Source organism: Heterodontus francisci, chromosome 25 (assembly GCF_036365525.1).
Source record: "Heterodontus francisci isolate sHetFra1 chromosome 25, sHetFra1.hap1, whole genome shotgun sequence".
Classification (NCBI taxonomy): domain Eukaryota; kingdom Metazoa; phylum Chordata; class Chondrichthyes; order Heterodontiformes; family Heterodontidae; genus Heterodontus; species Heterodontus francisci.
The window spans coordinates 72,935,287-72,963,275 of record NC_090395.1 but is presented as its reverse complement, the minus strand read 5'-3'; the positions used below and the strand labels follow the sequence as shown (position 1 = coordinate 72,963,275).

The window sequence follows — 27,989 nt, the reverse complement described above, 5'->3', positions numbered from 1 at the left end:
GAAGCCACATGTGACAGTGCCTATCTACAAAATAACATTTTTACATCTGTGGTTTCTCCAGAAGCCATCAATCTAGCCCCACCTACTTCGAGAGTGGAACATTCAGAGCAAATAGAATAAAGCAGACACCAATGCTTCAGCCCAAATGATAAAGGTACAGGTCATTCTCTTGCCCTCCTCTCTCCACCAGTCCAAATATTAGGGCAAAGTTTCTTCCCCACCAGCACCAACTCTTTTTGGTGGACAACAGGTGCGAGTCACCTTCACGTGTCCATTCTTCAAGGCATTGTGTTTCAGATGCTATTCCAGTTTTGAGCCATGCAGTTCTTATGTCCATTCATGCACCTTTCCCAGCAGGTTGGAATGAGACTGAGCAGATAATGGTGGTGGTGGTGTTGGAGGGACGAGGGAGGAGATAGCTAAAGACACTGGATAGAGGGTTCAGGTACTGGCTGTTCCTTCCCACCAATCGCAAAACCCAGAATGTCAAGGACAACTGTAGTGCTTGGATGGTTGCCTCAGCGGAGGTCAATAAATATTTTTGGGGGGGGGGGGGGGGGGGAAGAAAGAGAACCTTTTCACTCTGTGTGGCACAAGAACTTGCATTTCATACAGCATCTTTCAGCATTGAAAACTATCCCAACACACTGCACAGGAGTGTATTCAAAATTTGACATCGAGCCACAAGAAGCACTATCAGAACACTTGGTCAAGAGGTAGGTTCTAAGGAGCATCTTGTTTAGGGAGAGAATTCCAAAGTTTTGGGCCAAAGTAGCTGAAAGCACAGCTGCCAATGGTGCAGTGGTTAAAATCAAAAACGCACAAGATGCTAGAATTGGGGGAGCTGAGAGATTCGGAAGTTTGGAAGGCTAGAGGAGGTTAGAGATGGAGAGGGCAGTCTTTTACAACACTGTTTAAACTTCAGTGCAATCTGCCCCAACATCCTAGTGGGTAAAGGGCTGTGCATCAGCCATTTCTAATGTCGTGATAACCTGAGATCTAATCAAGAGTAGGAATAAAGTGCAGCTTACTGCACAGGAACGACTGCCCTGTTAAATGCTCGAGATGGAATGAAATAAAGTGGCTTGAGAATACCACTAATGTAAGTAATTTTACTGAATTCAAAAATCAATAAAAAAAATTGCGCCACATTTTTGCGGCTGCACAGTCACCTGCCTAGTAGGGAGTCTCTGCCGTTTACAGTTTAGTTTAGCTTCAGAGATCGATTATATAAATCTTCAAACACGCCGCCACCATTTTGTCTGAAGCGTGCTACACCCATTAGAATATAAAACAATTAGTCTCTGCTGGCTTTGGAATTCCACTGGCAGTGAACGACTGAAAAATAGCATTTCAAATTTAATAAAAGTAAAATACAGTACAAAACAATCCATTTTAAGAAAAAAGCAAAGCCTTTAGGAGATTTAGTTAGGAGGTTATATTACAACTTGTTTTTCTTTAAAGGTTACCAGTACAGAGTTCTGTAAAAATATTGGTTTGGATAATACTAGGCTGCCACTTATTTCATTGACTTTGCTTTACATTTGTCCTGTGCAAGTTAATACAGTAAAAAAAATGAACACCATTAACCACAATTTAACTTGCGGCCACCTTTCTTCAGTTCTGTTCCTATATTTACTTTTGCTTTCCATTCAGGTATCCATTTACTGATCAGAAAAGGTTACAGCAATTGACCAGTTGACATTGGACCCAAACAACTGAAAAATGCACCAGCCAGTCCAAGACAAGACGACGCAGCTCCAAATCTCTCCACCCCAGTGCCAGTCAGCAATGTACTAGTGGCGCATCTCCCTCTCGTCGGCAGGTTCAGGAGTGGAACAAAACTAGCTTCATCACAGGGCGTATGATGCTACTATCGTGCAAGCACCTTGCAATCAGAACCTTAAAGAAAGGGTTAAAATGGAGTGGGACAGCTGGTTTGTACAGCTGCTCAAGGTGTTGGCTGCCTCAACATCTTTGACTGTGTCCTCATCCCCTTTTTTATTGGTTTCTTCCTTCTTCAACTGATTAGCGAGTTTCGGGCTCCATCTGTTACCATCTCTGAACCGTTCCAGCCTAAATGAGCAAGTGGCCATCCCTCTCTGCTGGTGCACTATTTTCACCATTGGTTACAGTTATTGTGTATCAAAAAATGAGGTAAAACAAGTTTGGGAGGAAGAACAATATGTTGAATGGTCCACATTTGTTTCCACTCCCTCCCCACCCCCAAACTCCTCACCAGAAGCATGTTTTCCAGTCTGATCCTCCAGTTCCTTGCTGTATACAACTGCAGTTAGCCAATACACAGAAAAAGCACTGAGTTTGACCCAACCCAATAAAACGGTTTACACACAGGAACCCTCAACCAGTTGGAAGAACGCATGACATCTTGAGTAAAGGTACAAATGGGATAGGTCATTCAGAGCCTTTGGATGAGGGAGAAGGGGGAAAGACACCAAATGCTGTTGCTTCAAGCTTTCTTCAGTTAAGCAGTACTTAAAAGCAGAGCCATCTCGCTTGGTTTCTGGAATCTTTTTTTTTTAAAAAAGGTGTTTAAACACCGAACCATCCTGCCTTGCCAACAGCGATGGGACAAAGTGTGGCCTCACAAAAAGGAGAAAATAAAGGGAGCAAAAAAAAGGGAAAGAGCTAGTTCACGATAAAATTCTAAAGCTGCAACACTCTAAGAAACATCAGTTACCATTTAAAAAAAGCTTCTGTGACCATAAAATGAATTCTACTTCTTACTCAGCTGCTAAGCAAGGTTATAATATCCCTGAAGCTATTACCTGCCATGTTAACTGCACTCCCATGAATCAGCTGCCTTTAAGACTTAAAATTACCGCAAACAAAAAAAATTAGAATTTGACCCAACGTATCAAAATATCCTCACATTTCTGCAATGCAGACAGCACCAAGGCTGCATATCGCTAGTTACACAGTCAATCAGGAGGCTAATCTTTTTAATGGCTTGCCTCCTGTCCCCCAAAAACATTACTTTAACAGTTATCAGGCTGGTCCACTGGACTATATGGTCAAGGTTTCTGGGAGCTTGAGGGAAGGGGGAGAGGGAGGTTGACTGGAGAGTCAATCCTGACAATTTGAGAGACCACACCTTTTGTTTTTTGCACATTGACATTAAGCCTCTTTGTACACCTTTGCTTTAAGCACTCTGCATCTCTTGGCCAATCCTGTAGCTCATGATCTTGTTCCAGTCTACCTTTGTACGAGTGACTGGCAGGCTCCTACGCAAGGCTTTGAAGGTGGTGTCAGACATGGCATTGTAATTCTCACAGATGGCAGTCTGAAACAACAAAACAGAAACTGTCAAAACTTGCAAGAACAATTCCAACTCAAATAGACTCAAACAAGGAAATCTAAAGATCTGGGGGGGCGGGGGGGGGGAAATAATCATTGTGCCCACTCTGGCCAGTTCGAAAAGTTCAACAAAATTCATTGTACGCTTACAATCTTCAAATCATTTGCTTCGGACAAAAAAACCCTCCCTCTTGAATTTTCTGATGTGTCCTTGGACAGTCTGCTCCACACTTCCACAATCCTCCGTGTAAGTCAAATCTAAACTATTTTCACCTTCCCTGGTCCAGGCTCCAGGGCACACCTCCAGATTACAGAGCTTGTGGTTATGGCACATAATTTATTCAAGTTCATTCATCTCAGCCCCTTAGAATTACAAAAAACAAAATAAAAAAGGTACTCAGTGAACTGCCATTCCTTTACTGTAAACTTTGGCATTGTTTCTCATTTCATAGCTCATATACCTACTCTCCAGTGTCAGTTTAGTTGCCTTCCCCTGCACTCTTCACAGCGGTTTTTCTGAGCTGCAGAGTCTAGGATTAGGGTGTCATACTCTCAGGATGAGGGGTCAGCCATTTCAGACTGACTGAGGAGAAAATCTTCCACTCAGAGGATTGTGAATCTTTGGAATTCTCTACCGTAGAGGGCTGCAGATGCTCAGTTGATGAGTATATTCAAGACTGAAATTGATAGCTTTTTGGACACTAAGGGAATCAGGGGATATGGGGGCAAGGGAGCAAAGTGGAATGATCTTATTGAATTGTGGAACAGATTTGAGGGGCCATAAGGCCTACGCTTGCTCCTATTTCTTAACCCCAATACAGAACTGCACACAATGCTCCAAGTGATCCCAAGCACATGCAATGTATACAAGCAACAAACATATCTTCCATTCCTCTGGCTGCACACCAAGGTCTTGGCTGCCTTTACAGTTCTTCTATTATCCACCAATGGCCCAAATGCCTCTCCCATGTTATGTCCTGCATGCTCCCATTCATCTTTAATTCAGAAGGCTTAATCCCCTTCCGAAACATCACTTTGGATCTCCCCACATTAAAGTAATAGCCCAGCACCCCAGATCCCTCCACATTTGCTCTTCTGCGGCACAGTGGCGCAGTGGTTAGCACCGCAGCCTCACAGCTCCAGGGACCCGGGTTCGATTCTGGGTACTGCCTGTGTGGAGTTTGCAAGTTCTCCCTGCGTCTGCGTGGGTTTCCTCCCACAGCCAAAGACTTGCAGGTGATAGGTAAATTGGCTGTTGTAAATTGCCCCTAGTGTCGGTAGATGGTAAGGAATATGGGATTACTGTAGGGTTAGTATAAATGGGTGGTTGTTGGTCGGCACAGACTCGGTGGGCCGAAGGGCCTGTTTCAGTGCTGTATCTCTAAATAAATAAAAAAAAAATAATAATTTGCAGCCACCTTTGAGTTACATTTGATTACCATTACCAAATTGTCGATGCACTGACAATCATCCCCCTACCTGACCAGAGACACCTTCTACCCATTCTGATGAAGCTGACTATCTTCTGTCTCATCTGATTCAAGCAAGCATCCCCACACCAACACACTGGCTATGCCAGTGCAGCAATAAGCTTTTTAAATTCAAGAATGCAGTTGCCTTGACAGTAAATGCGAAAAGCAGCTTTCTGAACACACAGCTGCAGTTTTAAACCACCAATAATGGAGATTTCTGTGTGCTATCTGCAGGGAAGGAAGTGTGAGTATTTAGCACCCTACTCAAAGACCAGACCCTTACCTGGTAACCACACTCCGCTGCTTCAATTATTTTCACAAATTCCTTTGCGGTCTGGGTTTCGTTCTGAACAGACAAAAGAGAAAACAGAATCAGGAGGTTTTAAACAGTAGAAATACTAATTCCAAAATTGAACGCAGAAATAAACAGATACCAGATACAGATTTGGTATCTCACAGTTACTTGGACAGTTACACAGGTTCTAATGATGGCTCAGTTTATCCAGTCAGTAGCTGAAATATGAAGACAGGGCCTGGATCAGCTGGTGATATTCTGAATGATCTGCCACCACTCCATCAAAGTTCACACATGAATGAATACCTACCCAATCAAGTCTGGCTACCGAAGGATGTTCAGCACCTATTTAAGATGTATCCTCAAAAGGGGCCAAAAGGAAAGGGAAGAGGAGAAAAGAAAATGGCAAAATATTAAAGATTTAGTGGCTTGAGTAGAACAGCAGTAATGTACGGACCTCCAATAACTCTGCGCTGCAGAGTTAAAAGGGAGCAGGTTTGCTCCTGCACTCTGCTTGGTTCCGCACTGGGGCGGGGGGAGGAAAGAGGAAGAGAAAGGAGTTAAGAAAGGAGCTTTGAAAAAAATCAGATGGCCTCCCATGTGGTGGTGGAGGGTCTTGTGATGCCAAGGTCTAGAAGCTCGCAAGAGATAGACCTTAACTGTTGGGATATACAATTGACATGGGATATACAATAGTACAGTGATTATTTTACTGGACTAATATTCCAAAGAAACGCGAGTTCAAATCCCACATGGTAATTTGGGAATCTGATTTCTGTTTTTATAAAATCTGGAAATTAAAAATCAGTAAAAGTGACAAAGAAGTTGTCTGATTAAAAAAACTCAAGTGGTTCACTAATGTTCTTTAGTGAAGGAAATCTGCTCTCCTGCCGCTGTATGACTCTCCTGCTGACTTTTAACTGCTTTGCCAGTGACGCCAATATCCAGAGAAATTAATTTTTTTAAACAAGAGACATGAAGATTGCCACATCACTTCCAATAAGTCTCTGATCCTGAAGAACAAACTATATGCATAACTTGGATAAAGAGAAAGTGTATTGTTGCCAAGTTTGCTGACAATACAAAGATAGGTGGAAAGCAAGTTGTGAGGGGAACACAAAAATTCTGCAAAGGGATATAGATACGTTAAGTGAGTGGGCAAAAATTTGGCAGATTGAGTAGAATGTGGGAAAATGTTAGATTATCCACTTTGGTAGGAAGAATAGAAAAGCAAAATATTACTTAAATAGAGACACAGTACAGAATTCTGAGGTAGAGGGATCTGAGTGTCCTCATACTTTTAAAAATTCTTTTGAGGGGATGTGGGCGTCGCTGGCAAGGACAGCATTTGTTGTCCATCCCTAACTGCCCTTGACAACTGAGTTGCTTGCTAGACCATTTCAGAGGGCAGTTAAGAGTCAATCACATTGCAGTGGGTCTGGAGTCACATGTAGGCCAGACCAGATAAGGACAGCAGATTTCCTTTGTTAAAGAACATTAGTGAACCAGATGTTTTTTTTTAATGACAAATCGATGGTAGTTGCATGGCACCATTACATAAAGCATAAAAAGGTAATATGCAGGTACAGCAAGTAATTAGGAAGGCAAATGGAATGTTGGCCTTTATTGCAACACAGTTGGTGTATAAAGGTAGGGAAGTCTTGCTAAGATTGAGGGGACTTGACAGGGTAGATGCGGAGAGGATGTTTCCCCTTGTGGGGAATCTAGAACTAGGGGGTACAGTTTCAAAATAAGGGGTCTCCTTTTTAAGACCGAGATGAGGAGGAATTTCTTCTGAGGGTTGTTCGTGTTTGGAATTTTCCACCCCAGTGAGAGCTGTGGAGGCTGGGTCATTCAATATATTAAAGAATGAGTTGGACAGATTCTTGAACTACAGGGGGCGTCAAGGATTATAGGGAACAGGGAGGAAAGTGGAGTTGAGGCCAAGATCACATCAGCCATGATCTTACTGAATGGTGGAGCAGGGTCCCAGTGTTCTACAGCCTACTCATGCTCCTATTTATGTTATGACCCACTAGCTTACCCTCCCACTGAACAAAGAAAGAACCCAATTGTATTTTCTCTTCAGTACATGCAGAGACAAACAACACCCACTTATAGCAATAGAGTGGGGGGGTTGGCAGAGAACCAGCTACAGAAACTGTTTCAGTCTCTCTCTATCTCAACTCGTAAATTTCAAAAGTAGACATTTTAATGAAAGGTCACAGACCTGAAACATCAACTCTCTTTCTCTCTCCACAGATACTGCCAGACCTGCTAAGTATTTCCAGCATTTTCTGTTTTTATTTCAGATAGACAAGCTCTGCAGTGCATCTGACCAGAATGCATTAGATACACCTACTAGATTCAAAGCTGAATGCTCACTTCACACTACAAAACAGGAGTATAATAGATACTCTGCTAACATTATGGTGTTCCACTGCCATATTTTCAACTGTTACTCTTTGTGTGAAAATTCAATCCAAACAACAAGCTCTCCAAATACATTGTCTGTGAAATAACCAATTTTCCATTGGCAAGTACATCAGTAACTACTCCTGGACAGGATATGAAGAAAAGCTCGCCATCAACTAACTTCCAGCTGCTTCGCTTCCTTCAACGTTGCCCCTCTTAATGATCAAAGCTCCTGAAAGTTGTTCTTGCATTTTTTAATCTCCAAATATCTTGTGTTTTACATGATCTTCCTCTTCAGTGTGTTAAGATCAAAAATCAGCAAACCATCTCTTGCTGCAGTTAATTCATTGTAGCAGCTCAAAACTGTAGTTCCCCTCAGCTCCCTCCACTTCCCCTTTGTCGGATCTCCTGGTTTATAAAACCCAAGACTGAGGGCCACCTAACCACTACTTAATTTTATTTCACCTTCGAGGCTTGGCAGCATAATTTTTTTAAATTAAAGGCATTTTCAAGCTTGCCCGAAACACTTCTGCCAGTCTTGGGAGGCTGCTTTCCTCTCTAACATTTTTGCTAAGTGCTGTTCTCTGTTGGGCCTCTAGTCAGTGATGGGGAAACCCAATTGTAAAACTAGGGGAGCGTCTGTGTCTAACTTTGCTGGGAGGAGAGAGCTTTAAGTCTGACATCAGATTCTTCCACCTATATTTGCATGGGTCAGTGATACTGTAGCTTCCCCGCAGACATCGCTGTTTATAGTTCATGGCTTGGCAGGTGGAGGACAGACTGAACGCTGGCACTGTTCTACTGCAAGAGTACTATTTCCTTACATTTAAACCCAGTGACTGCTTCACATCATCACATCAGTTCCTGACAATACTCAGAACACTTCCCTAGTGGGCAGTTAAATCATTTTTAAATCAATTCAGACTTACTGTAATTTGCAAGGTTTCCTGGATGTCCTTTTGACTCATCAACTGAACATTACCATCTTCATAATAATGGACCTTGAAAGACATTACAACACGTTTAATGTAGATCGTGCCTTAGTGCTTCATACAATGGAATTTGTACAGTTACACGAGGAAGCATGACACACCTGAATCTTCAGAACTCCAGTGAGCTGAGCAGATGGTGGAGTAATGGTGAATTTCCACTCTGATCTCCAACGTCCATTCCTTCAAAAGGTTAGTGAAAAAAAAAGGCAGATACATCACTTGTGTTTCTAACAAAAAATACTTGGAATAAACACTCACTTCTTCCAAACCAGAAATTTGAAATGCTGTTCAACAGTATTGTTTCTCTCGTCGTGCTGCACCTTTTCCACCTGGCATGGCTCCTGAGGCAATTTCCCTCCTCACCGGACTCCTTCCCCCAAATGAGTTTCAGTTAAAATGGAACATTATAACAGCAGTGACACTTCAGAAGTATGTCGTTGGCTGTAAATTGCTTTGGGACATCCTGAGGTTGTGAAAGGCATTACAGCTCCAGCGACCCGGGTTAGATTCTGGGTACTGCCTGTGCGGAGTTTGCAAGCTCTCCCTGTGACCGCATGGGTTTCCGCCGGGTGCTCCGGTTTCCTCCCACAGCCGAAGACTTGCAGGTTGATGGGTAAATTGGCCATTGTAGGTAGGAGAACCATAAAGGCGGGGCTAAAGTGTGGCGAGTCAAAGAGACTTAGCAGTTGGCAGGAAAAAAGACAAAAGCACAAGGGGAGAGCCAACTGTGTAACAGCCCCGACAAACAAATTTTTCTGCAGCACCTGTGGAAGAGCCTGTCACTCTAGAATTGGCCTTTATAGCCACTCCAGGCGCTGCTCCACACACCACTGACCACCTCCAGGCGCTTACCCATTGTCTCTCGAGATAAGGAGGCCAAAGAAGAAGGTAGGAGAATGGTGGGGATGTGGTAGGGAATATGGGGTTAATGTAGGATTAGTATAAAATGTGTGGTTGTTGGTCGGCACAGACTCGATGGGCCGAAGGGCCTGTTTCAGTGCTTTATCTCTAATTAAATAAAAAAAATAAAATAAAAAATAAATAAGGCTAGACTCCATTTTTCCCATTTGAGTGAGGTAGGTGGTCTCAGAAGCAGGGGAAACAGTCTGCACAGAACAATCTAACTAAAGGGTTGACAGCGAAGAAAAAAAACTGGATGATAAATGAAATATCAGAAGTTAGATCGTTTTGCAATAGTATCGAAACAACCAATTCTGCATGTGTGGTTTCATCCTGTTGTGTAAACTTCAATACCTGCCCCCCACCCCTCTGGAACTCACTCCCTAAAACCCACAACTCACCTTTTCCTGGCAACTCTAACGTCCTTTTCAAAACCCATCCTTTCAACCAAGCTTTCAGTTATCCCTCAGTCTCTCATTCCATGTCTCCCTTATCTGGTTCTATGTTTAATTAATTTTCCTCTATAATACAAGTTGCGAAGTTACACAAATGCAAGTTAATACCTGTATATCAATAAGCTTGATATTAAATGTATGGATTCATCCTGTAAATATCAACAAGTTTCATAGCTAACAGGAACGTAAGGAGGCCATTTAGCCCCTCGACCCTGTTCCGCCAGTAAATGAGATTATGGCTGATCTGCGACCTAACTCCACATACCAGCCTTTGCCCCATATCCCTTAATACTTTGAGAACAAAAATCTAACAATCTCAAATTTAAAATTAATAACTGATCTAGCATCAATTGCCAGGTTTGAAAGAGAGTTCCAAACTTATACCAATCTTTGCTTTGTAGAAGTGTTGCTTAATTTCGCTCCTGTAAGGTCTGGGTCTAATTTTTAATACTATTACCCCCTAGTTCTATACTCCCCAACCAGAGGAAATAGTTCCTTTCTCCCTAACCTATCCGTTCCCCTTAATATCTTGGAAAATTTTGATCAAATCACGACTTAACCTTCTAAATCCCAGGAAATACAACCCAAGTTTGTGAGATCTCTCTCCATAATTTAACCCTTGAAGTCCAAGTTATTCTGGTAAATTTATTCTGCACTCCCTGCAAGGCCAGTATGTCCTTCCTAACACCCACAACTGCTTGCAGTACTCCAGGCGTGGTCTAACCAAAGATTTGTATACCTGAAGTACTTCTGAAGTGTAAAAATAATCTGTTCATTATAAAGTGATATTGGTTAAGGGATAAGTGTTTTCCAGGACACCTGGTAGAACTCCCCTGTTGCTCTTCGTGGGATCTTTGACATCCAGCTGAGAAAGCAGATGGTGCCTAGGTTTAACATCTCATCTGAAACATGGCACCACTGACAGTACAGCACTCCCTAGTACTGTACTGGAGTGTCGACCTAGATTTTTGTTAAGTCTGTGGAGATGTGAACCCACAAAATTCTGACTCATAGGAAAGAGTGCTACCCACTGAGCCAAGACTGATACAAAATGTCCTCTCTCACAGGTGTATCATTCTACCATATCTCATCCAATGCCTATTTGCTAATCAGCCTTCAGTGGACCATCCAACCACAGCCGAATCTGAATGCACCAACCACTGCACATATATACCATCCAGTAGGGGGAGTCATTGGACAGTGATCAGGATCAGGAACACAATGATTTCCTTCCACTCCCTAATTCAGACGAAAACCAAATGCAGCATTGTTACTGGTGGCTCAGTGAATGAGCTGAGCACAGACCAAGTGTCAAACTTGCTGTAGTCTTGTTTTGTGTTGACTCAGCCAAACAGAACCAACTAGGTTTATAATGTTTCAAAGAATAGTGGTAAGCCTGACAATTGGGAGTGTTTCAGAAACCAGCAAAGAGCAACCAAAGAATTGATAAAAAGGGAAAAACAGAATGAGAATAAACTTGCCAGGAACATAACAGATTGTAAGAACTTTTACAAGTACATAAAAAGGAGAGCAGCTAAAGTAAACAAAACAGGAGAAATTGGCATGGGGAATGAGGAAATGGCAGACATTGAACAAACATTGTGTCTGTCTTTACATTAGCAAACACAAATTATATAACAAATAGAGGGCAACCAAGGTGCTTATAAGAGCGAGGAACTGAAGGTAATTAATATCAGCAGAGAAAAGGTATTGGAGAAACTTAAAGGACTAAAAGCTGACAAATACCCACAACCTAATGGCCCACATCCTAGGGTTCTAAAAGAGGTAGCTGCAGAGAAAGTGGATGCACGGGTCATGATTTTCTAAAGTTCCCAAGATTTTAGAATGGTGGCAGCAGATTGGAAGTTACAATGGATAGAGGATTGCTTTTTTTTTTAATATAGAGATACAGCACTGAAACAGGCCCTTCAGCCCAACGAGTCTGTGCCGACCATCAACCACCCATTTATACTAATCCTACATTCCTACCACATCCACACCTGTCCCTATATTTCCCTACCACCTACCTATACTAGGGGCAATTTATAATGGCCAATTAACCTATCAACCTACAAGTCTTTGGCATGTGGGAGGAAACCTACGCAGACACAGGGAGAACTTGCAAACTCCACACAGGCAGTACCCAGAATTGAACCCGGGTCCCTGGAGCTGTGAGGCTGCGGTGCTAACCACTGCGCCGCCCAATTAATGGACAGGAAGCAGAGAGTAGCGATAAACAGGGCATTTTCAAGTTGGCTGCAGCTACTGGAATGTCACAAGGATCGTTGCTGGAGCCTCAGCTATTTACAATCTATATTCATGACTTCGACGAAGAGACTGACAGCAATATATCAGTGTTTGCTGATGATACAAAGTTAAGTGAGAATGTAAATTGCGAAGAGAACACAAAGATGCTGCAAAGATATATCCTTTTAAGTGAGTGAGCAACAAGGTGGCAGATGGAACATGATACTGAAAATTAAAAAAAACTTTTTTTTAAAAAAGGCATGAAACTCCTATATGATGTGGATGTTGACTTGGGTGTACGCATTTAAGGAACAGAAAGTTAGCATGCAGGTACAACAAGCAATTAGGAAGGCAAATGGCGTGTTGGCCTTTATTGCACAGAGAATGGAATACAAGAATAAGGAAGTTTTACTGCAACTGTATATGACTATGGAAAGACCACATCAGGAGTAGTGTGTGCAATTTTGGTCTCAATATCCAAGGAAAGATGTACTTGGTGTGGAAGCGGTACAACAAAGGTTCACTAGATTGGTTCTTGAGATGAGATGGTTGTCCCATGAGGAGAGGCTGAATAAATTGGGGCCCGTACTCGAGTTTAGATTTTAGAGGTGATCTCAGAGAAACATACAAGAATGTGAAGGGCTCGACAGGGTGGACACAGAGGTTGTTTCCCTTGGCTAGTGAATCTAGAACATGGGTGTACAGCCTCAGGATAAGGGGTCGATCATTTTGGGACTGAGATGAGGAGAAATCTCTTCACTCAATGGGCTGGAACTGTCTACCCAAGGGTTGTGGATGCTCAATCGTTGAGTATATTCAAGACTGAGATCAACAGATTTTTGGTCTCAGGAAATCAATGGATATATGGAGCATGTCTTTAGACAGCACCTTCCAAACCCATGACCTGTACCAACTAGAAGGATAAGGGCAGCAAATACATGGGAACACCACCACCTGCAAGGTCCTCTCCAAGTCACACACCATCCTGACTTGGAACTATATCACCGTTCCTTCACTGTCGCTGGGTCAAAATCCTGGAACTCCCTTCCCAACAGCACCGTGGGTATACCTACCCCAAATGGACTGCAGCGGTTCAAGAAGGCAGCTCACCACCACCTTCTCAAGGGCAATTAGGGATGGGCAATAAATGCTGGCCTGGCCAGCGTCGCCCACATCCCATGAATGAATTTTAAAAAAGGTGGGAAAGTGGAATTGAGGTCGAAGATCAGCCATGATCGTAGTGAATGACAGAGCTGGCTCGGGTGGCTGAATGGTCTACTCCTATTTCTTATGTTCAACTGGGTTTATAACACAAAAAGCAGAAGATTGAAAGCGGGTCAGTAGAAAAGCTCCATATTAAAACAAATTTTTCATCTGAGAGCGGCTAGACCGATTGCCAAAAGCTCTACCTCAGAGTCTAAACATTCTGCTCTGGTAGCTCGGACTGCATTTTAATTACTAGTAAATATTCGCATTAAAATAAACACCTACCAGAAATTATGTGGCTGAAACTGATGGTTTTCAATGCAAGCTGTAATAGTTTGCTGGCCATTGAGCGTCTTACCATAGATCTACAAAACAGAAGAAAAGAAAGTTTTCATTACAATAACTGCAACCGCCTTTTACTCATGTCAACAGGCGTACAACACAGTGAATTAGCTGCTAATGTCCTGGCAAAATATACTATTTTTATCTTTATTTAGCATCAAAAATTGGGCAGCGGTAGTACAAGAAACAACAATACTGGAAATACGCAGATCACATCAGTATCTGAAAGGAACAGTGTTACGTTTAAAGTATGTGCCCATCATTAGAACTGGTTCCCTTTACAGATGCCAACTTGAACTGTGTATTGTATATTTGCAGCTTTTTAAATTATTGTGGTGCAGGAATGGATTATGATCAGCGGGATGAGATTATCCCACATGGTGTTGGGGAACAGCCTGGCTTGGGGCCACACCAAGCAGAAACAGGAGCGATGAAGAGGCTTTAAACAACAGGTTCAGGAAGGGAACTGAAGTTCATTTGAATAAGACATGGAGAGTGGGGGCGGGGGAGGCAAGACTTGAAATTATAGACTGTCTGTGGTAAACTAACTGGAAATTTATGCAAATGCATCTAAACCAAAAGCCGAAGCGGACCGTGAACGGCTCAGTTACCGAAACAATCAAAGTCCCTGGCCTCAGAATACTGAGGTTTCTCCATCCCACCCTTCCCAGAACCTGCTCTGTCTGATCCCCTCCTGTCCATTCAACACTCTCTCCTCACCCAATGCTTCAGGACAAAGTCAACTGCTACCTTTCTTTGAAAAATGCACTGCTTGAAATGGTGGCGAAAGCAGATTCAATAGTAACTTTCAAAGGGGAATTGGATGAATACTTGAAAATGTTTGCTGGGATAGCAGAAAAGAGCAGAGAAGTGGGACTAATTGGATAGCTCTTTCAGAGTCAGCACAGCATGATGTGCTATAACATTTTATGTTTTGACAGTTTCTATCATTACCTTCAGGAGCATTGTGATTAGCACCCTCCTTAAATAAAAACTGAATGGGAATGTTCTCTTTCATTTGGGGCCTAATTTCTAACCGCTGTTCTTCTCCAAAGTTCTGAAGTTACTTAAAAACAGAAAAATGCTGGAAAGTCAGTTGAACAGGTTCTGACGAAGGATCATCGATCTGTAACATTAAATCTGTTTCTCTCTCCGCAGATGCTGCCAGCCCTACTGAGTATTCTATTTGTCTAGTTCAATCTTGATTTCCAGAATCCACAGTATTTTGTTTCTGCATTCGCGATTTAGTTATTGCCCTTCACCTCTAATTCCCGACATAAATCCTGTCTGGCTGCATTTTACACCCTGGTCAAAGTAACCATCAATATCTTGCATGACTGTGAAAGCTGAACACTATGCATTCTTTGTTCTCAGCCTCAATTACACATTAAGCATTAGCTGGAACACAACAGCAAGTCTATTAATTGAGGGACCAATTACAGTCAAGCTAATTCTAACCTCACTGAAAGTATGCGCCTGCACACACACCATCAGCAGGAACTCCCGTCAATAACCATTGCTCTAACTGTGGTTGTCACCAACAAAATTTCAACCACACATAATACAGAACAGGTCACAATGGATTTTCAAAATACTTAACAGTGCAGATGCCATAGGGATAGTGGTTTTTTATGTACGCTCGCACTGCAGTGTCACAGGCACTCCTCCATGACTCTATCGCAGGCTCGCCCTCCTGAGGCTGGATGTCAATGCCTTCTTTCCTCACGTGATCAAATTTGAAGGAAAGTTTATTCTTCGGGTCTGCAAATCTTCCATTACCCAGACTCCCATGCTCTGTAACCAGTACCTGCGCAAGAATGCCATTGCTTATAAGCTGAGAGAGTTACGTTATAAAAAGAAATGTATACACACATCTATAGAATAAGAATTTTAAATTTGCATGCACTTCCTGCCAACTTTTTCCATTAGAAATTCCTCTGTCCACAATTATATTGGAAAATTCCCATGTAAAGGAGTTCCTCCAAGTAAATCCGCTCCCCCCCCAGTGGACACACTGCAGTGAGTGGGAATGGCAGGTGGTGGGGGGAGTGGAAAACAAGTGGATGTAGGGTTAAAGGTGACGTGAGTGAGATCAGAGTAAGGGGAGAGGAGAATACAGGGGTTCAGCAGGTAGTGCAAAGGAGAAAATAGTAGGTGTAGTGTTGGGTAGCAGGCCTTTACTTCATACCACCCCAACAGGACCAGACGACGTGTCGGGTTCGGGTTGGGTCAGGCCTCTCTTCTGTGTCCGGCTTTCGGGCTCGGGTCGGGTCAGGCCGGACACACACGGTAATTGCTCTGCCAGCAAGTATTAAAAATAAAAAAATACTTAGCGGAGCTGGGAGTCCGGGACGAAATTGAGTCTGCGCAGTGAGTGAGTGACGTCACTATGACGTTATCACGCTTGCTCTACAGCTTCGTGGAGCTTTCCAGTTGGAAGGTAAGTAAAGGTATGGTTGGGTCGGGCCGGGCCAGGGTCTGCTGTGGATCGGTCGGGTTCTTTTTCCCCAATCTGAGCAGGCCTTTAGTTGGAAGGGGAACAGGTACTGATAAGGTAAAGGGATGCAATGGGTGCATCTGAGAGCCATATTCTTCCTGTGACCCCCCCAATCTGGTGATTGTTCCCTTCCCCATTAAAAAGGAAAAGCACTAGACAGAGAGCAAAGCAATTTGTGTACATACATGAAACTTTATCAAAAACAATCAGAAATTAAATTTAAACTTTGTGGAGTTTAAAAACAGGGTTCATTTGCACAAAACCTTTCATGCAAATTATCTTGGAACATTGGGCATAGAAGTACAAGCATCACATTTTTATGGTTAATATTCCCTTCAGGTCCCATCTTTATTTTTTTAGTGGACCAGGTATGTGATACACATGGAAACCCATCATGTTTAAAGGTCTCCAAAACCATGCCACTGAGAAATCTATACACACTTGTATGGTTTCTGTTTACTCAGTATGGAGTGGAAACACACACTCTGTTGGGGCACATTCCACTTACTGAAGATCCAAGCTCAAGTGTACTGATGTTTAAGCAGCAAGAACTGCACAGCTTACGAGGGCTGCTTGTCTGCATGGGACCACATTATCGACAGGAGCACTGACTTGCAGAGCTATCTGCAGCCAAGTGGAAGAATCCAAGGACTGATGACAGATCTACCCCTCCAGGGCTCCATTCATGATCCAGGTTAGCTGGTCAATTATGAACAGTGTGCTGGAGCACCGTGAGCCTCAAGTATCGGATGACTGAATCTACCATTCCAGGCTGAACTGGTTCCGAACGTCCAAGGTTAGTAGCATCATCTTGGAACCACCTTCCACAAGTGATGGGAGTTAGTGATTTGTTGTCAGACAACTGACAAAGCACGTTAGGGTGTTTGTTAGGTAGTTACCAGCAGCAAGTGACAAGGTGAAAAAAAGATCCAAGAATGCATCGCTACCACCCCCCTGGCCACAGCATGTGCATAGACACTGTATCTTGTTGAATGGGATATGCTGCCTCCATATTTTGCCCTCCTTCTCCCGATGGCTTCGGGTTAGTTTCACTGACACAAGTAAAGCTCTGCTACTTTGGCTGCTCCGGCAACACAAACTGGCTGATTTACAATTGCAGTATCTTTATAAACCTTCCTTACACCCCCAACCCCCATAGCACTTCTCCAAGTTTCCTCTTTACCTGTTCTTCATAGCCATCTATTTTCACAGGAGTGAACTGGTCCATATTATACTGCGCAAATGCACTGTGGGAACAAACAGGCGGGTCAGTGTACGCAATACACACAGTAGCTGCTGCACTCTGCTTTTCATCACCTATCTTTTACATAGATTATGCTATTAACCCTGGTGTATAACTGCCCATTACTGTTGAGCAGAATGCCAATCAACCTTCTCTGAGCAAGTTCATGGTATTCCTGATTAATAATCTACAGTATTCACAGTAACTGAGTGGTTTTTGTTCAGAAATGTCCAGTTTAAGTACATTTCCCTAACCCTCCAAGGGCAGAGAAGTGCTTGATAAATTGTTAATTTTAAATCTGAGATTGATAGATTTTTATTAACTGTAGGTATAAAGGGATATGGGGCAAAGACGGGCAATAAGCTGTTAGGTCACTGATTAGCCATGATCTCAATGAATGGCGGAACAGACTCAAGGCGTTAAATGGCTTCCTCCTATTCTGTTCTAAGAGGTGCTCAATGTTGAGGATCGTGCATGACAAGATGATTAATATCTCACACCCTGACAGGTGCACTTATTCGAAACTTTAAAAAAACACATCTTTTGAGTTTAAACGAGACTTACTGAACAGTTGCTTCCTTGAGAAGACTGTCATTATTCATTAGTAAACGCACATCTGGAAATCAAGAATATTTGAAAAATCAGAACAGCTAAACATTTAAACCTGTAATTACAGAAAATAAAGTTAAGCTCAAAAATATTTATTCTGTTACGACCAGGTGAGAAAGGGTTTAGGTTTCCCTCTCAGCCTTTGCCTGGTTTAACCGTAACAGGGTTTAATTTTAGAAACACCGTGTTTTTAGCTCTCCCTTAGTGAATCCTTGTTCACTGCTCCAATTGTAAGGCAAAGAAATCAAACAGGTTTCCTTAGATTTAACCAAGAAAGGTAGAAGTTTATTAATCTTAAACTCTAATCCAGTTAACGACTATGAGAATGCGACATGACCACGCTAGCATGCATACACGATAAACACACATGCAGATAGAGACAGAAAAGGTAGAAGGAATAAAGGAGAAAGTTTGAGCCAATATCTGGTAGTTACAGTCCTTTAAGTTCAATGTGGAGTCTTTTGTTGCCGGTAACTTGCAATTCGTTTGGGCCCAGTCCACATTTCAACTTGTTCCGATGTAGGAATCTTTTCTCTCTTGAGGTTTAGATGTCGTCTGTGGATCCGGTGGCTTGGGAGCGAGAGATAGAGAGAGAGAGAGATAGAGAGAGAGATAGAGAGAGAGAGAGAGAGAGAGATAGAGAGAGATAGAGAGAGATAGAGAGAGATAGAGAGAGATAGAGAGAGAGAGAGATAGAGAGAGATAGAGATAGAGAGAGATAGAGAGAGATAGAGAGAGATAGAGAGAGATAGAGAGAGATAGAGAGAGAGAGAGAGATATAGAGATAGAGAGAGATAGAGAGAGAGAGAGAGAGAGATAGAGATAGAGAGATGCTTGTTTCAGCTTCAGTTGCACACTGCCTTTTGAATTCAAACTGTCCTGTGGCTAGTTCAAAAAACCTGGACCAGCCAGTCATGTGACCAGCTGGTTTGACCAGTCCTGGCTCTGTTGATTGTATCATCTTAGCAGGGCCTGGAATGTGCTTCCTTACAGCTTCAATGTCTGGTGATCAAAATTCATTTGGGGTAACTGGAGCAGGGAATAGTCCTTTGTCTCCACAAGCAGCATCTCTTAGTATGCAAATATCCTTCCAGCCCAGTGTCTGGCGATCTTCAAACAAGTCAGTTCTTCATTCCAACAACAGTTTAAATTCAATTTTCATATGACCAAATTAATATCATTCTTGGCAGGTGGGGGTCTGCATGACAACTGCAACAGTTAAAATTAAATCAATTTACAAAGCATCAGTACAGTTAGCATCCATTAATTAAAGTTGTTTAATTTAAATTACTAGATTATTTTTAGCCAAGAATGATGAACTAACAGCAGCAGATCCTGATGACAGCATCTTAGAAATCCTGGGCTTGTAACAATTTGCTTGAAAACTGCGGAAAAAATTGGAACAGATGAAATGTTTCCGATCATTATTGAACACTACACCCAAACAACACAGGTTGTTTGAACAGAAGATCTGCCAACTGAATATTGTCAGATGCACAGCAAGGTTGCTGCACGGAGAGTCTTGGCAACATTGCTTTAAAAAGCCCACAAACTAATAAAACAACAATGCTAGCACAACCTCTCAATGGTTATCTGAACACTAGTAAAGCACAAGTTCAGATTACAAAAGGAAGTTCAGATTTTATGAAAAAAAGGCATTTATATGAAATTTACTGCTGTTAAGTCATTTCAGTCAATATGTATCCAGAATTTTTTTTTTTTTTTTTAAACTTATTGAATAAAAATTGTACAGATGGCCTTTTAAGCTTAACTAAAATTATATAATTAATCAGCTGTCAAGTTAAGTGACGAAGTTAACTATAGACTGTAAGATCTCGTCATGTTGTCAAGAAATTCCCCAAAGCACTTCAGTGCCAACAGATCACTTCTGAAGTGCTGTCATTTGGCAGCCAATGAGCCCACAGCAAGGCCCCACAAACAGCAAATGAACGAAAAAGCTGCGCTTTGTTGAATTAGTCGAGGGACGAACACTGGCCAGGACACTGGGAGAAGTTCCCTGCTCTCCTTGGACTGCACCATGGGATCTTGACCTTAGCCCGAGATGGCAGATCAAGGACTTCGCATTACCGGCAAAGCGGCTCTCCATCTGTACTGAACCAAAGTCCTGACCAAGCTAACGTCGTGCTACTTCAAACCATTCCAGATGCTGACTGACCTGCTGTGCATTTCCTGCATTTATTTTTAATTTCAGCTGGAGTTTTATACTAAATTTAGTACAGATTAGATTCTACAGCGTTTTCACTTGAAATTAATACATCAATTAGCTTGGGTTGCAAATTCAATTGCCCTCAACGCAATTTGACTGAGGAGAAATGCATTAGATAGCACAAAATTCCAGCTGAGCAGTTAATTACTAGGCTTTCAACTAGATTTAAGCCCATTAGTACTAGTGTCACAGCAAATAAATGAACCTTACACACTGGTATAAAATGAGGATGTAAACTCAAAGCAGCATGAACTTTAGAAGGTACAGTTTGTGCACAAATCTTAAAAGCCTTCTACTTTGGGAGCCTGGTGTTTATGAGCTAGGTCACATCATTTATGCTGTAAATTCAGTTTTCAGTAGACCCAACAAGCCTGCTGCTTGGCTGGGGACAACACATACTTATATAGTGCCTTTAATGTACAAAAACATGCAATGATGCTTGACAGGAGTGAAAAAGACAAATTGACTATGGGACAAGTAACTAAAAGCTTGGTCAAAGAGGTTAGTTTTAAGGAGGGTCCCAAAGGAAGAGAGGGGAGATATAAAGAGTGAGGTCCAGTGAGGGAATTCCAGAGCTTAGGGCCCAGATAGCTGAAAGCACAGGTGCTAATGGTGGGGTAAAGGGAGTGGGACATTCACAAGAGACCAGAATTGGAGAGGGTTGTAGGAAGGTACAGAGTACCATAGAATCAGAGAAAAGTTACGGCACAGAAAGAGGCCATTCAGCCCATCGTGTCTATGTCAGCTGAAAAAACTAGCTGCCCAATCTAATCCCATCTTCCAGCACCTGGTCTGTAGCCTTGCCGATTACAGCACTTCAGGTGCATGTCCTGGTACCTTTTAAAAGAGTTGAGGGTTTCCGCATCCACCACTGATCTGGGCAGTGAATTCCAGACACCCACCACCCTCTGGATGAAAAAGTTTTTCATGTCCCCTCTAATCCTTCTACAAATCACCTTAAATCTGTGCTCCCTGGTAAATGACCTCTCCGCGAGGGGAAACAAGTTCTTCCTGTCTATCTTGGCCCCTCATAATTTTGTACACCTCAATTAAGTCACCCCTCAGCCTCCTCTGTTCTAAAGAAAACAACCAGAGTCTAAATGGAATTTAATCCTGAGAAGTGTGAGATGATGCATTTTGGAAGAACTAAAAAGGAAGGGAATATACAACAGATGGTAGGACACTGGGAAGTACAGAAGGTCAGAGGGACCTTGATGTAATTGTCCATAGATCACTGAAGGCAACAGCACAGGTAGATAAGGTGGTCAGGAAGGCATATGGGATACTTGCCTTTATTAGCCGAGGCATAGAATATAAGAGCAGGGAGGTTATGATGGAGCTGTATATAATGCTAGTTAGGCCACAGCTAGAGTACTGTGTGCAGTTCTGGTCACCACACTATAGGAAGGATGTGATTGCACTGGAGAGGGTGCAGAGGAGATTCACCAGGATGTTGCCTGGGCTGGAGCATTTCAGCTATGAAGAGAGACTGAAAAGGCTAGGGTTGTTTTCCTTGGAGCAGAGAAGGCTGAAGGGGGGGGGGGGGGGGGGGCGGGGGAGGAACTTGATTGAGGTATGAAAAATTGAGGGGCATTGATAGGTTAGATAGGAAAAAACCTTTTCCCTTAGTGGAGGGGTCAATAACCAGGGGGCATAGATTTAAGGTAAGGAACAGGAGGATTAGAGGGAATTTGAGAAAAAAAAATTTCACCTAGAGACTGGTTGGAATCTGGAACACACTGCCTGAAGGGGTGGTAGAGACAGGAACCCTCAACATTTAAGAAGTATTTAGATGAGCACTTGAAACGCCATAGCATACAAGGCTACGGGCAAAGAGCTGGAAAATGTTGGCCGGCACAGGCACGATGGGCCAAAGGGCCTGTTTCTGTGCTGTATAACTCTATCCAATCCTTTTTCATAGCTGCAACTTTCAAGCCCTAGCAACATTCTTGTAAATCTCCTCTGTACTCTCTCTAGTAATGTAATGTGGTGACCAGAACTGTACGCAATACACCAGCTGTGACCTAACCAGCATTTTATACAGTTCCAGTATTACATCCCTGCTTTTGTATTCCATACCTCAGCCATTAAAGGAAAGCATTCCATATGCCTTCTTCACCACTTGATCTACCTGTCCTGGCACCTTCAGGGATCTGTGGACATGCACTCCAAGGTCTCTCACTTCTACCCCGCTCAAAATCCTCCTGTTTATTGTGTATTCCCTTGCTTTCTTTGCCCTCCCCAAGTGCGTGACACCTCACACTTCTCCAGATTGAATTCCATTTGCCACTTTTTTGCCCACTCAACCAAACCATTGATATCATTTTGGAGTCTACAGCTTTCCTCTTTGCTGTCAACTACATGGGCAATTTTTGTGTCATCAGCAAATTTCCCAATCATGCCTCTCATTTTTATGGGCGGCACAGTGGCTAGCACCGCAGCCTCACAGCTCCAGCGACCAGGGTTCAATTCTGGGTACTGCCTGAGTGGAGTTTGCAAGTTCTCCCCGTGTCTGCGTGGGTTTTCTCCGGGTGCTCCGTTTCCTCCCACATGCAAAAAGACTTGCAGGTTGATAGTTAAATTGGCCATTATAAATTGCCCCTAGTATAGGTAGGTGGTAGGGAAAATATAGGGACAGGTGTGGATGTGGTAGGAATATGGGATTAGTGTAGGATTAGTATAAATGGGTGGTTGATGGTCGGCACAGACTCAGTGGGCCGAAGGGCCTGTTTCAGTGCTGTATCTCTAGACTAAACTAAAGTCCTTCTTCTTCTTTGGCCTCCTTGTCTCAAGGGACAATGGGTAAGCGCCTGGAGGTGGTCAGTGGTTTGTGGAGCAGTGCCTGGAGTGGCTATAAAGGCCAATTCTAGAGTGACAGACTCTTCCACAGGTCCTGCAGATAAAATTGGTTGTCGGGGCTGTTACACAGTTGGCTCTCCTTGCGCTGCTATCTTTTTTCCTGCCAACTGCTAAGTCTCTTTGACTCGCCACACTTTAGCCCCGCCTTTATGGTTGCCCGCCAGCTCTGGTGATCACTGGCAACTGACTCCCACGACTTGTGATCAATGTCACAGGACTGCATGTCGCGTTTACAGACATCTTTAAAGCGGAGACATGGACGGCCGGTGGGTCTGATACCAGTGACAAGCTTGCTGCACAATGTGTCCTTGGGGATCCTGCCATCTTCCATGCAGCTCACATGGCCAAGCCATCTCAAGCGCCGCTGGCTTAGCAGGGTGCATGTGCTGGGGATGTTGGCCACCTCTTCTCACAGAAGACTTCTGTGTTGGAGATACAGTCCTGCCACCTGATGCCAAGGATTCTCCACAGGTAGCAAAGATGGAATGAATTGAGACGTCACTCTTGGCTGACCTACGTTCTCCAGGCCTCGCTGCCATAGAGCAAGTTACTGAGGACACAGGCCTGATACTCGGACTTTTGTGTTCCGTGTCAGTGCGCCATTTTCCCACACTCTCTTGGCCAGTCTGGACATAGCAGCGACAGCCTTTCCCATGCGCTTGTTGATTTCTGCATCTAGAGACAGGTTACTGGTGATAGTTGAGCCTAGATAGGTGAACTCTTGAACCACTTCCAGAGCGTGGTCGCCGATATTGATGGATGGAGCATTTCTGACGTCCTGTCCCATGATGTTCGTTTTCTTAAGGCTGACGGTTAGGCCAAATTCATTGCAGGCAGCCGCAATCCTGTCGATGAGTCTCTGCAGACACTCTTCAGTGTGAGATGTTAATGCAGCATCGTCAGCAAAGAGGAGTTCCCTGATGAGGACTTTCCGTACTTTGGTCTTCACTCTTAGACGGGCAAGGTTGAACAACCTGCCCCCTGATCTTGTGTGGAGGAAAATTCCTTCTTCTGAAGACTTGAACGCATGTGAGAACAGCAGGGAGAAGATGATCCCAAACAGTGTAGGTGCGAGAACACAGCCCTGTTTCACGCCACTCAGGATAGGAAAGGGGTCTGATGAGGCGCCGCTATGCTGAATTGTGCCTTTCATATTGTCATGGAATGAGATGATACTTAGTAGCTTTGGTGGACATCCGATCTTTTCTAGTAGTCTGAAGAGACCACGTCTGCTGACGAGGTCAAAGGCTTTGGTGAGGTCAATGAAAGCAACGTAGAGGAGCATCTGTTGTTCGCGGCATTTCTCCTGTAGCTGGTGAAGGGAGAACAGCACGCCAATGGTGGATCTCTCTGCTCGAAAGCCACACTGTGCCTCAGGGTAGACACACTCAGCCAGCTTCTGGAGCCTGTTTAAAGTGACTCGAGTGAAGACTTTCCCCACTATGCTGAGCAGGGAGATTCCACGGTAGTTGTTGCAGTCACCGCGGTCACCCTTGTTCTTATAGAGGGTGATGATATTGGCATCGCGCATGTCCTGTGGTACTCCTCCCTCGTCCCAGCACAGGCAAAGCAGTTCGTACAGTGCTGAAAGTGTAGCAGGCTTGGCACTCTTGATTATTTCAGGGGTAATGCCGTCCTTCCAAGGGACTTTTCCGCTGGCTAGAGAATCAATGGCATCACTGAGTTCCGATTTTGTTGGCTGTCCATCCAGCTCATCCATGACTGGCAGAGACTGGGCTGCATTGAGGGCGGTCTCAGTGACAACATTTTCTCTGGAGTACAGTTCTAGGTAGTGCTCCACCCAGTGGTCCATTTGCTTGTGTTGGTCAGGGAACAGGTCAAGAGAAGTGGTGGTGGTGAGGTACAGTTGGACGTCGTCAGCATACATAAGAAACCTGACGTCATGTATTCTGTTGATGTTACTGACAGGCAGCATGTAGATGAGAAAGAGGAGGGTGCCAAGGATAGATCGTTAGGGGATTCCTGAGATAATGGTGTGGGCAAGTGGGAAGAAAACCATTGCGGGGGATTCTCTGGCTAAGTCTGGATTGTTAAGATTGGTAAGTAACCGAGCAAGGACAGTCCCACTCAGCTTGACAATGGAGGAGAGGCACTGGAGGAAGATAGCTGTGCCAAAGGCTGCACAAAGGTTTGTGGAGGGATAGTGCATCATAGTCATAGTTGCATGAGATGTAATTTATCACTTTCATTAGGTCCATTTCAGTGCTGTTGCAGTAGTGGAATCCTGAACTGAGCCGTTCAAACGTAGATTTGAGGGAAAGTTGGGCACATATTTGGGAGGCAACAACACATTGGAGGACATCCAGGAAGACAGTAGCATAGTGGTAATTTAATGGGGCTAGTAATCCAGAGGCCCGGATTAATGCTCCAGAGACAGGAGTTCAAATCCTTCCACGGCAGCTGGAGGAATTTAAATTCAATTAATTCCAATCATGAATTAGCCGGTTCACTAATGACCTTCAGACGAGGAAATCTGCCGCACTTACCTGGTCTGGGCTACATTTGACTCCAGATCCACAGCAAGGTGGTTGACTCTTAACTGCCCTCTGAAATGGCCGAGCAAGTCAAACAGTTGTATCTAACTGCTACAGAAAAAAAAGCACTGTGGGTGTACCCATTTCACATGGACTGCAGTAGTTCAAGAAGATGGTTCATCACCTTCTCAATTATACCACTGACCTTGCAATTAGGGAGGGGCAATAAATAAGGCAGCTTAAAATCACACTACAGGAAAGATTAGTCAACCATTTTTTTTAAAATACAAGACATTTTAGCAAAGAAAGTGATCATTTATCAATAACCTACTCCATGCTATTACTGCTACCCAAGTAAAATCCAATAACTCAGTGTTATGTTGGATGTTTAGATAATTACCAGTGCACTTAGGGTCATCCAAACCAAAGCCCATGAGCTACATACAGCCCAGGCACTGGTAATCCAAGCAATTTAGGCCTATTTCTCATCCACTGCTTTGTCTTCATTAGCCTGGAGTGCTAAAGCGAGCTCTTAGTACTGCTACCTGATTGGTAGCTTTAACCTAAATTGCAGCACAAATATCTGTTAGCACCTGGAGGTTGAAGTTTGCAAATTTTAATGGGAACACCTAAAGAACACATCAAGACAAGCTTGGTCATCCCAGCACGAAGGCAATGGAAGAGCATTTATTATACTCCGTATTGTCATACTAGAACATTGACAGGTTTCAAAATGGTGGCTTTATTTATTTTTTATTTATTTATTTAGAGATACAGCACTGAAACAGGCCCTTCGGCCCACCGGGTCTGTGCTGACCATCAACCACCCATTTTATACTAATCCTACACTAATCCCATATTCCTACCACATCCCCACCTGTTCCTATATTTCCCTACCACCTACCTATACTAGAGGCAATTTATAATGGCCAATTTACCTACCAACCTGCAAGTCTTTTTGCTGTGGGAGGAAACGGAGCACCCGGAGAAAACCCACGCAGACACAGGGAGAACTTGCAAACTCCACACAGGCAGTACCCAGAATTGAACCCGGGTCGCTGGAGCTGTGAGGCTGCGGTGCTAACCACTGCACCGACCTTAAATACATGTTAAAAACATGTTACTTCAGAAATGGTGAAAAGTAAGTTGAATGTGTTTGACTTACTGACCAATGAAGGAAATAAGTGAAAATAGCACATCCAGATAGTTAAGTTGATTGAGAGAAGCATAGGTCCGTGTTGGGAGAGGAGCCCTCACAAAGGGACTATGCATAACCAGCTCCCGCTTTGGCCTTTAATAACTTTACACTTTGCTGTCAATCAAATCAACAAGTAGATGTTATTTTGAAAAGTAAATGGCAGGATTTAGCTACACTGTACAGGGCACACGATTACCAACATCAAACATTCGAGTTAAGGACAAAATCTTATGTTTTTAATAGGCACCCAGCTATACACATTTTAAGAGGAGTCCTCTCGGTCACTGCATTTAACTGTCAAGGAGGATTATTTGTCATTACATTCTACCTAAGTTACTTCATTAGGAATACTAGGATTTCTCCAAAAGGAAGAAACCCACCTTTCATGCAGCATATGGTCAGAGTATCAGCAAAGTGCCTGTGTGAGTTCAGCATCCAGCAGATAAATTGTTGGGTCCACTTAGGGGAAATTCTGATTGGGGACTTTACTGTATCCAATCTAATTTTCCAGAGTGAAGCAATATTGAGGAGCTCTTTACTAAACATTTCTCAATATAAAACAAATTGTGTCATGTAGTTTTAACAGCTGCAGTTGAGATAGGTGTTCTTACACTCAAGGTCAATAAGCATGACAAGAATATCCACTATATCAGAAACCTAGTATTGTTAAGTTTGCCAGTGAACAGATAACTTCCTATTCCAATGATGAAGCTATCAAACCTAGAAAGTTGCATAAAAATGGTAACATCTAAACAAACACATTAATAACCAGCACAGTAATCACCATCAGCAATTCGAAGGTAAGAAAACCCAAGGGAAGGCTGACCACCTTTCATTCACTTACCATTAAATACTTCATTGAATTCCCCTGGCGGTGCATGCATGATGAACTTGGTGGCTACGTGCACCTAAAATCAAAACAGAAATTCATACGTTTAGCAATGCTGTGCTTTTCCCAGAATACATGAGATGCATGCATCATCCATCAGTTTACGACCACAGTGAAGATCTTCTGCAGCAGCACCCTATCTCCCACAGCATTAACCAAATTACCATTGGGTAGGTGTTCCAGGGTACAATTCTGTAACATGTAATTTAACTTATTTTGTGCTACTTTCCTGCCCCTTTCTCTCTATCTTCTTCTCTGCCACCCCATCCCACCCCTGCCCAATACTCTCACTGCTCCTTAGGGCATAAACTCAAACCACCCTCCCTGCCA

The 27,989-nt window shown here is 43.2% G+C and overlaps 1 protein-coding gene across 1 annotated transcript in view; it reads right to left on the bottom strand.

The window, feature by feature from the left end:
- Window positions 1–1,346: 1,346 nt before the first annotated feature.
- capza1b (capping actin protein of muscle Z-line subunit alpha 1b) overlaps window positions 1,347–27,989 on the bottom strand; it is a 46,935-nt gene continuing 20,292 nt past the window's right edge. The window contains exons 2-10 of the mRNA XM_068057499.1: window positions 27,615–27,678; window positions 17,947–17,998; window positions 17,323–17,386; window positions 15,243–15,449; window positions 13,586–13,665; window positions 8,594–8,672; window positions 8,430–8,501; window positions 5,074–5,136; window positions 1,347–3,304 (exon numbers count right to left, since the gene is read on the bottom strand). Of these exons, the coding sequence (XP_067913600.1) occupies window positions 3,164–3,304; window positions 5,074–5,136; window positions 8,430–8,501; window positions 8,594–8,672; window positions 13,586–13,665; window positions 15,243–15,449; window positions 17,323–17,386; window positions 17,947–17,998; window positions 27,615–27,678 (822 nt within the window). The 3' untranslated portion in view covers window positions 1,347–3,163. The remainder of the gene's footprint in view (window positions 3,305–5,073; window positions 5,137–8,429; window positions 8,502–8,593; window positions 8,673–13,585; window positions 13,666–15,242; window positions 15,450–17,322; window positions 17,387–17,946; window positions 17,999–27,614; window positions 27,679–27,989) is intronic.